The 14554-nt window shown below is 44.7% G+C and overlaps 1 protein-coding gene across 5 annotated transcripts in view; it reads left to right on the top strand.

Moving 5' to 3' along the window:
* Positions 1-11576, top strand: part of grin2ab (glutamate receptor, ionotropic, N-methyl D-aspartate 2A, b) — a 131693-nt gene extending 120117 nt beyond the window's left edge. For all 5 annotated transcript variants that reach the window (XM_082535270.1, XM_082535271.1, XM_082535273.1 and 2 more), the window contains 5 exons: positions 1782-1969; positions 2749-2987; positions 5006-5189; positions 6090-6873; positions 6968-11576. In XM_082535270.1, coding sequence (XP_082391396.1) covers positions 1782-1969; positions 2749-2987; positions 5006-5189; positions 6090-6873; positions 6968-7964 — 2392 coding nt within the window. In that variant the 3' untranslated portion in view covers positions 7965-11576. The remainder of the gene's footprint in view (positions 1-1781; positions 1970-2748; positions 2988-5005; positions 5190-6089; positions 6874-6967) is intronic.
* The last annotated feature ends 2978 nt before the right edge of the window (positions 11577-14554 follow it).

Genomic DNA, 14554 nt, shown 5'->3' with positions numbered 1-14554 from the left:
GCTCATTATAGAGTCTTGTTGCTGCTGGAAAGAACGAGCTGCCAAAACAGGGAGAGTGTAATTTGTTCTGGTGTTCGCTACCTTTATTCTTCCATCTAAACACACACTAAATAGAAGGATGGCTACAGTGCTCTTATTTGTTCATTAGTTTTGCAGGCTTTGATCTTTCTTCAGAAATAATTTTCATTTCTTTGGTTTTCTTGTTCCGTAATAATTACTTTATTGATACTGCATATGAAAGAAATAAGGTTTGTTTTTTAATACACTAGGCTTTGTTTATACAGCATCAAAACTGTATAATGAAGACGTTCAGCAGCATCATCAGTATTTTGCTAACTTATTAGGCAAAAAAAAATGTTGTTTTGACAGAGAAAAATATAAACACTTGGGAGTCTGAGTTAAAATTTCAGTCCAGTCATGAAATGGTCTGTGACGCACATTCAGGACGCTCTCTATCCTTTAATTAATTTATATTGTTTTCCAGTGCTGTGCACAGTTACACAAGTGAATATTTGTTTAAAATTATCTGTGGAGCAGCAACTCTCAGCAACAACAGATCGCCCATGTATTCATTTCATACAGTATATGCGCATTTACATCCAAAGTATAACTTATATTTATGCACATGTCTAGCCCCAAGGTATACTCATTCTATTATATAAAACCAAAATGAAGTTAAGTGCAGGCTTCTTCTGTTATATGGGATGATGATAGAGGGTCCTTGTTGCCTTGTATTTGGTCAATCATTCATCAGGCTCTATTCTGTCGTTTTTTTTTCCTTTGCTGAGTTCAGATGTATCAGGCTCACATCTGGGCTAGTATCAGACACAAACTGTGGCCTCTTAGCTAGCAGCCCATAGTGTCAGTGCAAAAACAAGATCTAAAAACTGAAGGGTACAAGCCTGTTTATGTGAAAAATATCAGTTACACAAAATTATCTTTCCTTCTTGTATTTGTTTTTCACTGAAGGGGGGGGGGGGGGGGTTAATCCCTGGAGAGGTACGTTTTTCTTGGTTTTATGAGAAAAAGGCAAAAGTTCATACAAAAACTATAAAAATAGTAACTTCAGTTACTACTAACCAATTGTTACAGCTATTGTACAACTGAGCATTTTGGAAGTACCCCTATTCGTTTTCTTTCTGACTGTTTAACAAGAGTGATGCCACTTTGATTTCTAAATGTAAGAGTTTAAGCTAGCTGCCAGTTAGCTTAGAGCAAAAACAGCTGTCCTGACTCCACCAAATGTCATGAACACTACACCAAATGATATCAAAAGCTGAATAATTAGCACAATATTAGTTTAAAAAAGGAAGCCTAAAGACTACACATTCTGTAATATGTAAAGCTAACTGGCTTTAGCTTTCTATTAAATCAGTGGATCTCAAACACTTTCAGAAGGTGAAAATGGCTCACGTTCAAAATCTTGCAATTTTAATTAATAACATTAAATATTATTATTAATAATTTAGTTCACAGTAAAAAACTGAGCCAGTCTGACTGTCAGTGAAGTAAAAGTTTGTACAAGTATTAGTAAACTCTTTTTTTAGCTCATCTGGCCAAAGGAACAGTGAGGTGTCTGCCACTGTGAGACATCCATCATCTGCCCACAATTCACAAAAAGCATTACTCTTCCAACGTTATTGGTGAGACTTTCATCTAACTTGGACACAATGATCACGTAATGGGACTTCACCCAAACCGAGCTCCAGGTCCTGATTGTTGTTTTATATTCTGGCTTCAATCTGTTAGTGCTTAATAAGTATATTGTATACTACTTACAGGAAGCTGGATGCTTTCATCTACGATGCGGCGGTGTTGAACTACATGGCGGGGAGAGATGATGGGTGTAAGCTGGTGACCATCGGCAGCGGTTATATCTTTGCCACTACAGGTTATGGCATTGCCCTGCAGAAAGGATCCTACTGGAAACGCCTGGTTGACCTGGCCATACTGAGCATCATAGGAGACGGTAAGCCGTGGAGAACCATCTCAGTCACACACTGTACTGAAATTGAAAGTCTCTAAGTTGTTGGAGGACTTTGCTCAGTTGTGCCATCGCTCAGCTTTCTCCTCCTTTACCCCTCTCCCTCCAACACTCAGCCTCCCTCCTCCCTCCCTCTGTCAGAAAGCTATCAAGGGCTAGTCTTAACACACCATTTCATCATCATTACTCTCCGGGTTTGTGTGCGCGCATGCGTGTGTGTGTGTGTGTGTGTGTGTGCGTGTGTGTGCCCACCGTGTCCTGTTATGTTTACTCCTCCAGATTGTTCTGTATAATAAGCTGTGAGATGGTGCGAATGGAAGAAAGAGAATCAGTCGGACAGAAATCAAACTGCTGAAACCACTAAAGCGCTTTGCTTCACACACGGCCATTTTATTCAGGGCAAACACCCTCGTGCTCAAGCACACGCGTTCTCAGACACACTCAGTTTGATAATAATTCCTCCCAGCTTTCCTTATCACTCCATCACTATCAATTCTTCGCCCTCCTCCTACAACCTCTTTTTTCCATTCCGCCTCCTGTCTCCTTTCCATTACGATCTATTTACCACTTCACCTCTCGCCCCTCCTCCCTTCTCCCCATCTCGCCTCATATGCCTCTTTTCCCACCACATCCCTTTCTTGCCCTCTGCCACCCATCACCTCGTTCACTTTTTCTCCTTACGTCTCGAATTCCTTTGCCTTCATTCCTCACGTTGTTCTTTTTTCCCCTCCAGTGTTAACCCTTCACATTCATCTTTGCAACAGGTGAGATGGAGGAGCTGGAAGCTCAGTGGCTGACTGGGATCTGCCACAATGAGAAGAATGAGGTAATGTCCAGTCAGCTGGATGTGGACAACATGGCAGGGGTCTTCTACATGCTGGCCACGGCCATGGGCCTCTCCATCCTCACCTTCATCTCGGAGCACCTTTTCTACTGGAGACTGAGATACTGCTTCACTGGTGTCTGCTCTGGAAGGCCGGGCATTCTCTTCACTATCAGCAGGGTAAGAAAGAGGAAATCATCACACACCTGGAAGCGTGCACAGGAACCCACATTTTCACAGCAGGAAGTTTTGGTTCCTAGTTTTCAAAATCTCACGCAGGACTTTAATGCTTCAGTCACACTGGAGCATTGCCAGCATTTTTGAAGCATGGACTTGCAGTCTTGTTGCCTTTGATTGTTTCACAGACAGGGGCCAAGTCTGCAACCACTCACAGTCAGTTCAAACAGACTTTGACGAGTTGGTCACCTCAACTATGTGCAGTTGGCTGCCAAATGTGAAAATATTCAATGCAATGCAATCGTCAGTTTTCCAAGTCACAAGGATGTCTCCGTCCTCTTTTACTCTAGTGTGACTGAGGAATAGATAGCTGCTGTTAGAATTCATAGCAGTGAATGGCACTTAGTGATAAAACAGGGCCCTATAGGGTATAACAACTGATGTACAACGCTCATTCAGACTGCAAGAAAGCACTGGATTTTCCTATATCAATAATGGGATGAGGGCTGTGAGTGTCTCATAATGTTATTGATGTTTAACAGCACAGCCGGCTAACAGAGTTCTCTCAAAGAAAATCCGATAAAGAGAAAAAGCGGGCTAAACATACAGAGAATCTGCAAGAGAAACAAACATAACTATATTTGTAGATTATTTCAGGCCGAAGCAGAGAAATAACAGGGAAAAACAACTCAGCACATTATTGCGGCTGTGAGGGCCGGTGGAGAGCATTTGTGGTGCCTAACAGCAATAATTCAAACAGCACAGTAAATTTTAAGAAATGATTAGTTTGCTGCTGTCTTGTTGTGAAAAATTTCCTCTAAAACAAAGCATCCAAATTTTAATCCATTCTGTAATTTGCCTAATCTTTATGCTTATTCCGGGGCATCGAAAATACACACAGGGATGTGCAGAAAGGACTTTTCTAACAGATGAATCAGAAACTCACATAAATCTACGGGCCTGTGTGTGTTGCTGTGATTCAGCTGTCTGAAACTGTCTCAAACACAAACAGTTGTTACTGTTAGGATACAATAATTTTTTGCACGTGTGTGTGATTAAAAAGGAAGGAAGGGCAGTGTGATAATGGAGCCCAGCTGAGGCAGAGATGAATTTACTGCTGCGCGCACGGGCGACAGGATAGAGGAATCAGACAACTAAGAGGACGCGAGTTCATTTACATACACACAACGCCCTTCTCTCTCACACGTGAAAGTTAAAAAATATAGTGAAAGAACAAAGATATTCTCCCAGTTTCACCACTGCTAAATGTCATCCTGTTTGCTGATAGGCTGATGGCATCCGATATCAAATATTCTGACGTTCGGTGCGTCGCTGGCTCTCTTCTAAAAATGGCAACACATTCGCAGGTGGAGTGAGATGAGGGACAGGCTTGACCAAACAGGGGTACACATTGATATATGCACACGCACACACAAATACACACCCAAAAAGCAAAATGGGCACACACAGACAGACCACTATTTCATTATTCATATGTCATGTCTCTGTGTTAGGCAGGGCTTTTATTCCAGACGAGCAGCATTTCACACATTAAGTGTTTTACAAAAAGAGTCCTGTGTGTGTGTGTGTGTCTGTGTGACTGTGTGTGTTTCTTGGCGTGCACATGCTGTTAGAGCAGCGATACTGGAGGTTAAGTGGCTCTAGGAAGAACATCTCCTTGCACTCAAAGGCCCCCTCCAGTGACATCATCACCTAAATTTAATTTTCTAGGCGCCTCAGAAAGCAGTTCATCTAAAAAAGTGGTGATTATCTCTTCTAGCCACATTACAAAAACAAAATGAGGTTAAGGTTTGCAGTAAACGCACTGGAGAGAGGATGCAGAGGTCTCTGCTAATTTACCTCACAAGGAAATTAGTCTCGGGGATTGTCTGAACTTTTTTTGTGAAGTCACTGGGTTGTGAATTACACTAACTCTCTATTATCTCTCCTATCTCCCTCCTCTCCGGCTCTCATTTCCTTTCCTTTTCTTCCATTAATTTCCTCTCCTCGTCTCCTCTCAGGGTATATGGAGCTGTATCCACGGCGTTCATATAGATATGAAGAAGAAGGCACCAGAGCTGGGCTTCAGTCCTCAAGCCAACATGCTGCACCTGCTCAAGTCTGCCAAGTCCATCGCTTTGCCTTCTCCCAAACGCAACACAGTCGTTGTGCAGCCCAGCATCATAGACATGATGTCAGGGAAAGGTACTCAGTACACTCAGAGGGTCACTTGGAAATGTCCTTACTTCTTAAAGACAAGTCTATTTTATCATTTTAAATGGCATTGGTTAGATGTTGTTAGTGGTTGTTGGAATCATTGATGATAAATAACAATGAGCGGTTGAGGTGCCTTAAAGGTCGTCAACTGAAAGAATCATCCAAGCGTTTATGTGCTGGTTTTGAAGAGTGAAACCGACTGTTATATGGCCTGGTGTAGACAAGTTTCAGAAGAAAGTGTTCTTGTTTGGGGGGCATTTGGAGACGAACCGATGACTGATCCAATTTATTGCTTCTTAAATCAACAGTTTTCAGCCGGGCTAACACGATCAGTTTGCTGTCTAACTTAATAAACTTGCATTAGGCAACGCAATAAGCAATTCACACACTGTTGCTGGCAACGGGCCTCTGTTTTCCTACACAGTTATTCAGTTAAAAATGAATCATAATTTATGATGATGTCATGAATCATTAATCATCATTTGCAGATCTTCTGATCAGGTTCATGTTATATTAAATAAAAGCTTTAATTGGAAGAACAAGGGCATTTCTAAACCATAGAGGGGTTCTACTAACTGTATTTTCTGAGCTCTGAGCTCAAAACTAATATATTGTGCCAGCGCAAATCAGGAAGCCGTGTCACCTGTAATAAGATCGTTCACATAGCATCTGCCTTTTCTTTACATTGTCTGTATGCGTGAGTAAAGGTGACTACTTTCACCTTGCTGACTGTCATGTCCACGCCTTCCTCGTGATTAGAAATACATTAGATGTCACACATTGCATGTCGAGGCAGTAGATGATGTATCAGCTGACCTGGCTGAGCATCCAACCAATCATCCATATTTTGTATCTTCTGTCTAAGGTGCATCTCTCCTTGTCTCCTAGGTAACTCCCTCCATACTCTGCCTCAGAAGGGTCCTGGTCTCTATAGCAACGCTGCGGGTCCACAGGGCTTCCTGTCATTGTCCGGGAGGCACAAAAACCTCCTCAATAATGCTGCGCCATTTCCTGGGCAACAAAAAGCTCCACCCCACCAGACCAGCCCCAACAAGCCCCAGCTGTCAATCACAGATGACAACGGCCAAACCCGCCTCACCGGGGCGGGCCTCACTGCATCAAAGCCCCGAGCCTTGTGGAAGAAAAGTGTCGAGACCCTGAAGACTCAGCCGAGCGTCGTATCTCCAGGCCACAGCCCCGCCCCTGCATCTGGGCCCGGACCACCACAAATGAAGAGCCAGCGCTACCTACCCGAGGACCCACAGCACTCGGACCTCTCGGAGTGCTCCAGTCGGCCACCGTCACACAAAGATTCTGACTCCATGGCAGCAAGGGGCGGATTTAAGCCAATCAATCAACTGAGGAAGAGGGGTGGGGGCGGTGGAGGAGCAGGCGGTGGAGGTGGAGCATCCAAGATCTACTCCATTGATTCAGACCAGGCCAGTCTCCAGTCCGTTCCCCCATACCAGCGAGACAGCCAGGGGGGAAGTGATGAGCACCCTTACCCCCCTGACCTGTTTCCACCTGACAGCACATACCCGCACACACTCTCCCACCAGTCAGACGCACCCATTTTGCAGCTGAGCGCCAGCCTCCTACACCACAGTCACAGCGCTGAGGCCGACCTGCACTCTCTGAAGGATAAGAAATACAGCACCTACACTCACAGCAGGTATTTTATTTAGCATTAATCGCACATAAAGCCCCGTTTAAGGTGCTTGTTTTGTCTCTTTGTGTATAATCAGCTGCGTCTTCTCTCCCTCTAGTGTGAAAGAGAAGGTCGGAGGTTCATTCGAAGCCCCAAGCGCAGGTCCAGGGACGCAAAGTGTCAGGCCCGGCCACTGTCGCTCCTGCCTCACCAAGCTGAGCGGTTACTCTGGCCTCTACACTGTTCGCTCGCCACAAGCTCGCTGCGATGCCTGCGCCCACCTGGGGAATTTGTATGACATCAGTGAAGACCACCTGCACTCGCACTACTCCCACACACACCCTCACCCACACAGCGCGGACATGTTCACGCACTACCTTCCCCAGAGCGAGCTGGGCCTGGTGGGTGAGGGGGACGGGCTTGTCAGCCACTTTGAGCCCACCCCTTCCTCCCCGTCCCCTCTCCCCACCTCCTCCTCGGCCCAGCACCTCCAGCTGAGTCGCCAGCACTCTTACGAGAATGTGCTTCCGGACGGCATTCCCGAGCGGCAGTCGCAGGCCCACATGCGGGGGCTGAGTCTGCCTGACAGAGATAGGGAGAGGGAGCTGACCCTGGATGAGGGGGCCTATGCTAATGTTCTCACAATGCGCTCTGATCGTCCGCTGAGCAGCCGCAGCCCCCCCTCTCCCTCACCCTCCCACCACCACAGTTTGGACACCCCGATGCCTCTGCCGCGGCGCTCGAAGAGCCTCTTCCCCGACCGCCCATCCCACAACCCCTTCCTACAGTCGGCGCCGGGCACGGCACAACGCGATCCCGCCTCCCAGGCTACAACACGAATGCCACTGAGAAATTCCGCCCATGAGCTCTATAAGCAGCGAATGCCTGTGTCACTTACTCTGGGTAACCATGGCAACCATCACTTCAACCAGCATGGCGGCCAGGTCGACCAACAGGTGTTCTACCCTCCGCAGGAGCCTCCCGTTGTGGCCTACATGGTCCCACCTGCTGCCTCGCAGCCAATGAGCTATGTGACAGCGCCGCGAGCCTCGAGCGCGGGCGGCAACCGACCCCGGCTCTACCGCCGCATGCCCAGCATCGAGTCTGACGTCTGAGAGTCACACGCAGCACACTAAAAATCTCACTGAAACACACTAACACGCACGCATGCAAAGAAAGAGGTGTGTGTGACCGGACGAGGCAGCTCTGATTCTAAGCACATGCACAAGAAACACACACACAGACAGACACGCACACACGGGTGAAAAGCGGGAAGCTCGGGACTAAAAAGGTTAACAGCGAGTAAATAAATCATTGTTTTCTTTACCACACCCTCCATAGGTCAGAGATGGGAGGGCCACAGGGACAGCTGGAGGCACAATACAAGATGAAGAGAGTGTGTGTGTGTGTGTGTATGAGTGTCAGTGTGTGTACCAGCCTCGAGCCGCGAGCAACGAGGCACGAACTGACAATTTGTCCGACAAGACGGATCGACATCCTGTGGAATACGAGGGACACTGTACACGGTTTCTTAACGCCAGCAGTGGGACGTAAGGGAACTTGTGATGAAGTGTTTGGAAGACGAGCCGACCTGTCACGCCCTCTCACCAGCCTCTTGGAGATAAAGGGGACACACAAGAAACCCCTTTCTTTCTGAGATTACACACACACACGCATATTTAACCTAAACACACCCACCCCCTCTCTAGGACTCTCCTGTTGCACTATGATTTCCAGTCAACCCGTATGTTGTCTGAGCCTCCAAACTGCACTGCCAGCATGGCTTAAAGAGTAGTAAACTTCACTTAGAGTAATCCTTGACTTGAATGGAAACCACTATCTATGTAACAGACCGGACCGGGCAGTGGGCAGCTGGTCAGGAAACAGGTCTGAGAAGTGTATCGGCGCCCGCCCGCAGACGTACAAACACTCGAACACACACACGTGCTGTCTGTTGTTACGGGGGGGGGACCACAGACTGTTTGTCACTGTTGATGTCAGATAATTGAACATTCCAAAAAGTGGTCCGAACGCGGCCACCAGTTAAAAGCCTCTCAGGATGAGGGTGTGTGTTCTAGTGTTTTATCGATCTAGAGACATACAGTATAGCATCCTTGCTTCCTCTCTTAGCTAGCCTTCAGGTCATACTGCATGCTTCCTACTGCCCTGTGTTACAGTTAAACTCCTATACAGGGTCATATATGCACACATCCATACATGCAGACACACACACATACACATACGCAGTAGTCTAGGATAGTAGTGTAGGGTTGGGTGTGTGTGTCGAGGCTACAAGATAGCTTCATTTTGTGCACTTTGTAGATTTTATACCCTGCCACCTACACAAGACGTTTGACCAAAAACACTTTTATACTGAAAAATATGAATATTCTCAGTCATTCGCTGAATAGATGTTTTTTCTTTTCTCTTAATTTCTTCTTTGGCATTGGGGTTTAGGGCACCGTTCCATTGTGAGGTCGGACATTTTACAGTGTTAGATAATGGGGTACAGCATCATGCATACAGTATACACAACACAAACTTGAAATCTTTCTCTTCTTTTTGAACTTTTACCCGTGCTCCATCTTCTCGCCCTGCCCCCTCCCACTGATCCTTTTCCTCCATCCCTCTCCTTAACCAGGTTTCCTCCTCGATTCTTCTTTTTTCACTCCCCCTGCTTCCTCCTGTAGAGTAGACCGAGTATGAGAAGATTAAAGTTCAGTCGTGGTGTTTTTAAAAAAGAAAAAAGAAAAAAAACTCAACATTTTGCTGGAAATCACTTAACATCAGTAGCTGTGAGAACTCGTTCGGCTCTCGTAGGATCCCAGTGCTTTTTTTCTAATAACTTTCTATGTCAAGCAAAGGAGCCGGTTTTAATGTCTCCGTAGTGAATTTAGAGGCTGAGTGTATCGCTGTTGCAGATTTACTCATCTAATGAATGCTCCTGGACGCGCGTCAGAGTAAGCTGGTACTTGTGTGGCTCTTGTGTTGGCGAGAACACGGCGCTGTGTTTCAGCACTGAGAGTCACGTGGCAACGCGGAGAGTTTGCAAAGTGACTCGTTACAGAGGCAACACTCGCGCACACACAGACACACTCAACAAGCTGGCAATGTGTGTATGAGTGTTCTAGAAATCCATAATCTACTGAGTAAGGGCACTGATTTGTTTTTTAAATTTATTAATTAATTTATTTTTTAACACAAGGATTTTGATGGAAAAAGGACTTGATATCCCATTAGCTGAGCGTCTGTCTATTCTCTTTCTTTCTATGCTCTATTCTCTCTCTCATACGCGCGCACACACACACAGGCAAACAACGCTCACATATATCTAATATATATATTGGCTGCAAAGAATGCGAGAGAGTTTGAACAAAAAACAGCACCTTTGAACGGTGAACGCTGCCCCTCTTTTGGTAATCTTAACAGGTTTGATGTGTGAGTTATATGCACAATATCAGGTTGCAATATTATACTTCTGTACAGAGAAAATCTTTGTTTTAAATGTTAGAAACTGATTTCATTTGTTTGATTTGAATGGTATTAAGTGTTGAATTCATTTCAATAACAACGTGGCTTTTTAATTCTGCTTCTTAAAAACAAAAAAAGACTGGCATGGTTTAGATTATCGTGATTTTGTTTGCTTTTGTTTTTTTGGTTTTTTTTTCATTTATTTCTTTATTTTTCCCCTCTGGTGTGTTGCTGGTTGGGACCTCACTGTACAGTCGTCACTGCTGGGTTAATGACTAGTTAACTATGCCTGTTAACTAGCTGCACGTAGCTGGGTCATCTGATTCACACTCAATGAATAATGATCGTCCAGCCTGTGTGGTTAATACAAAAAAACCCCTCCCACCCACGTAGTTCCACTACAAGTCTGTGCTGTTTTACCTGTGAGCGAGTGTGAGTGTGTCTGTGTGCGTGTGTGTTTTACACCGTGCAGTCATTTATATAAGACAGAGGATGTGTGTATTTACAGGTTGTTTGTGGTGTGTGTGTGTGTGTGTGTGTGTGTGTGTGTGTGTGTGTGTGTGTGTGTGTGTGTGCTTGTGTGCTTGTGTGCTTTTCTGGACTCTCTTCCCTTCGTCCCACACGTAACCTTCTGACCTGGCTCTTACTCATACAACACAAATACAGCTAGGCACACACACACACACACACACACATGTTGCGTCTGTACCGTTGTGATTAAGCGAGCATGAGGTATGCGTTTTTGTATGTCCACCATCACAGGTTTTTACACCAACCTTTTGGTTTTACTTTCAGATTTTTCAAATTGCATGACGTGCTCGTGTTTCTGGTGGTACATATTTTGCTGCAACACCTAAGTTCTCCCTGAGTTAGACCTACTGGACTACACGAACCAACACGTACCCTTCCATGTCTTGGTCAGAGGCCTGGATGGTTACACTTCCTGGCTCCTGGCCCCATGATGTCAGCGGTAAGGCACCCGGCTGGCTCCCACATAGCCGCTATCGAGGAGCACACTTAGTGTTCCCGGGGCTCAGTACAGATCTCAGTTTGGCCCAGGTGTTCACACACAAACACACATACACTGTACTAGGTGGACAGAGTGTGTTGGTGTGTAGTCCTGTGGGTCTCCCTGCCGTGTATCTCACTTGTGTATAAGTTCAGGGGTTTCTAAGCTACTAGTTGTGTTGTAAATACTACCTTGTCACTCAGTACCTCTGTACAATCTGTAAATAAGTAAAGGTTACATTTTTCTACTTGTCTGGGTTGTGTCAGTTCTTCAGTCTGCCACTAACGAATTCATCTTTAAAGTGTTAAACATGAAGTTTAAGAAAAATAAAACACAATTATTCATTAGCCACTTTTAGACTAAACAGATCCAGAGAACCAGGAACCTTCCTGGCATTTCTACTGTCTGCATTAGCAGGGCTAATAGGAACTCTGAGGCGATGTAATGGCCAACCATCAGGTGGTGTCTTCTTGTTTTGATGCTTTATTGTCTTGTAATCCTATTTCAATGTCTTCATTTTCTTTATTATGTGCTTTTGGCCCAGAGACAACCTTTCACAGTCCTTGTAACTGACAGAGGAATTCACCTTCCCAATCTTTGCAAGAAATTCTGAAACTTCTTCGAACCCTGTTTTTTGGGGCTGAGAGTGGTCCTATAGACATTTTCTTTTTGTGGGCCAGTCCCCTAAGTTGGGTTTGCCTAAGCTCCATTAACAAAAAGCCAGTCATCTTTTTCCATGTTCTTTTGTATCCTCACAAAAATAAGCTCTATGACTATCCATCCATCCATTCTTTTCCACTTCAGGGTCCCAGCTGTTATAGGATAAGGTGGAGTGCACCTTAGACAGGTTGCCAACCTGCTGCAGGGCTAACACATACAGTCAGACAATTATTCACACATTCACACCTATAGATTTGGAAACATCTGAAAATGTACATGGAAATACAGTATGGAAGGCAAAATAGCCTGAACTCGTAGCTTTCTTCTCATTTCTATCAGTAGTCTCCAGGAATAGTTCTCCAGGCTTTTACAGGGACAATCAAAGCTCTTATTTTGAATGTTGGCTGCCTTTTGTTCTGTTCTCTGTCAAGATTATCCCACACCGCTTTAATAAAGCTGAGGTCTGGGCTCTGGGGAGGCCAATCAATGACTGACAGTGCTCCATTGTTTTTCTATCCAGGTATGATTTTAATGAAGCTGTTGCCAATCAGATGCTTTCCAGATGCTGTTGCTTTGTGGATCAAAATCTGTCAATATATTTGTGTTCATAATTCTATCCATTTTGACAAGATCCCAAACACCACTGACTAAAATGTAGCTTCAAACCACAAAAGAGCCTCCACCATATTTTACAGATGGTTGTAGACACTCACTGCTGTACCTCTCCTGCCTTTCTCCGTACACATTGATGATGATCTGCACCAAAATGTTCAAACTTGCTGTCATCACTCCTTAAAGCCTGTTCCCTTTGATTATGAGTCTAGTTCTGATTAACTTCTCCCTGTTTACCCTCAGTATGAAAGGCTTCTTGGTAAAAGCAATATATAAAACATCATTTGTTACATTTTTAAAAAGGGCAGTACTTAATTACTCCCTGGAGAAAGTATTTTGATACACTGCTCGTTACATTATTCAGTCTTACATGCTGACACAAACCCCTACCTAATGACCTAATGAAAAAAAATACATCAAAAAAGACACAATCATAGCTGTAATGTGATTACTGAATTTAGAAAAACAGTGTGCATTATCAAAAAATGAAACGTGATCACAACCGACACTTGCGTTCATCCAATCAAAGTACCAAAAGCATCGAGAGGTGGCAATCACAGTGTAACGCATCTATCACTATCGCTGCTATCATGACAGGTTTCCAGTGACAGCGATGATATCGTGATACAAAGATACTGCAGTACAATTTGCAAAGCCATGATGTATGACTTGCTTCTATCATCTGTGTCACTGAAGAAGAAAAAACACTCCAGTGAAGACAAAAAAGCAGGATTCCTGTATCCACTTCACTGCAGTCCCATTGTGTGTGTATCATTATTACTGTTATGTGTTAATTCAATTACATAGCTCACTGGTTTGCTTTTCTCTGCTGTCCTCCATTCTGCCCCTTTGAGTGTTTTTTCCAACACTTTGCTCTCATAAGCGCAACAACGAGGCATCATAAAGCAGTAACTCTGCTAACTCTCCTTCATGTTTTCTTTACAAAAAAATATCTGTATTTAGCACCACTGTATATAAGCAGTATGAGCCACAAAAAAACCCTCACTAAATCTAATAGCTGCAATATGATGATTCCCAGTTTCGGCACTATAGAAACAGAAACTACCTCCAACATTTGTACTTGGAAAAATTCCTGCTCTCCAAAACTACCCACTGACTTATTAATGTGCGATAGATAAAGCAGGTTATGCTGGAGGAGGATAAAGAAACCTGGCAACATGAGACATTTAGTATAACTCGTATGCCCCGTCAGACTGGGCCTCTCTGTCTGTATGTATCTCCTTCCATCTCTGCAGTTTACTGACTACTCAGAGAAAAGGGCTTTTTGGATTCTGCTGCAAAAGAGCTCTCTGTCCCTCTCTCTGTAGGCTTTCATAATGCACCCCTGGTGTGTGTGTGTGTGTCTGCGCGCACGATATGTGTATATATACGTGTGTGTGTTCAGATCAGTGTTCTGGTAAAAAGCTTTATTTTTATATTTTTGTCTCCCTCAGGAGACGGACGCTCTAATCTGGGTTGAAGTGGGACAGGAGAGGGGAGCAGGCAAGAGCACGTAGATACACAATCGCGCACGCACAATTCTATGCGTGCTGCAAATCGGCACACACCGAGGCTGGAGGATCTGTCACAAGCCACAGACCAGCTGCAGCCAGAGGAAAAAGAACGAGAGCAGAGAACAAAGACATGAGGACTCCCGCTGCAGCCATCCAGACTTTCTTTGAGATGTCTTTGTGTGGAGGAAACATCACAAAACACACCACAGAGCATCTGCACAGGCCCACATGAATGTATAATTGTGCACAAGTGTGTGTGTGTGTGTGTGCTTCTTCCAAGTCTAAGTGCGAGGACCACGACGGCCTAATTCTTCCTGACGTGATCCATATGCTCGTATCTAATGGACAGAGCAACAACACACACTCTCAGACTCGAGCCTCTTCCTCTTTTTTAATTAATAGAATGGAGCCACCCCACATGTCAGGCTATAATGTAATT

This window comes from Aulonocara stuartgranti, assembly GCF_965226115.1.
Source record: "Aulonocara stuartgranti genome assembly, chromosome: 6".
NCBI lineage: Eukaryota > Metazoa > Chordata > Actinopteri > Cichliformes > Cichlidae > Aulonocara > Aulonocara stuartgranti.
This window is presented reverse-complemented; position numbering and strand designations above follow the sequence as displayed.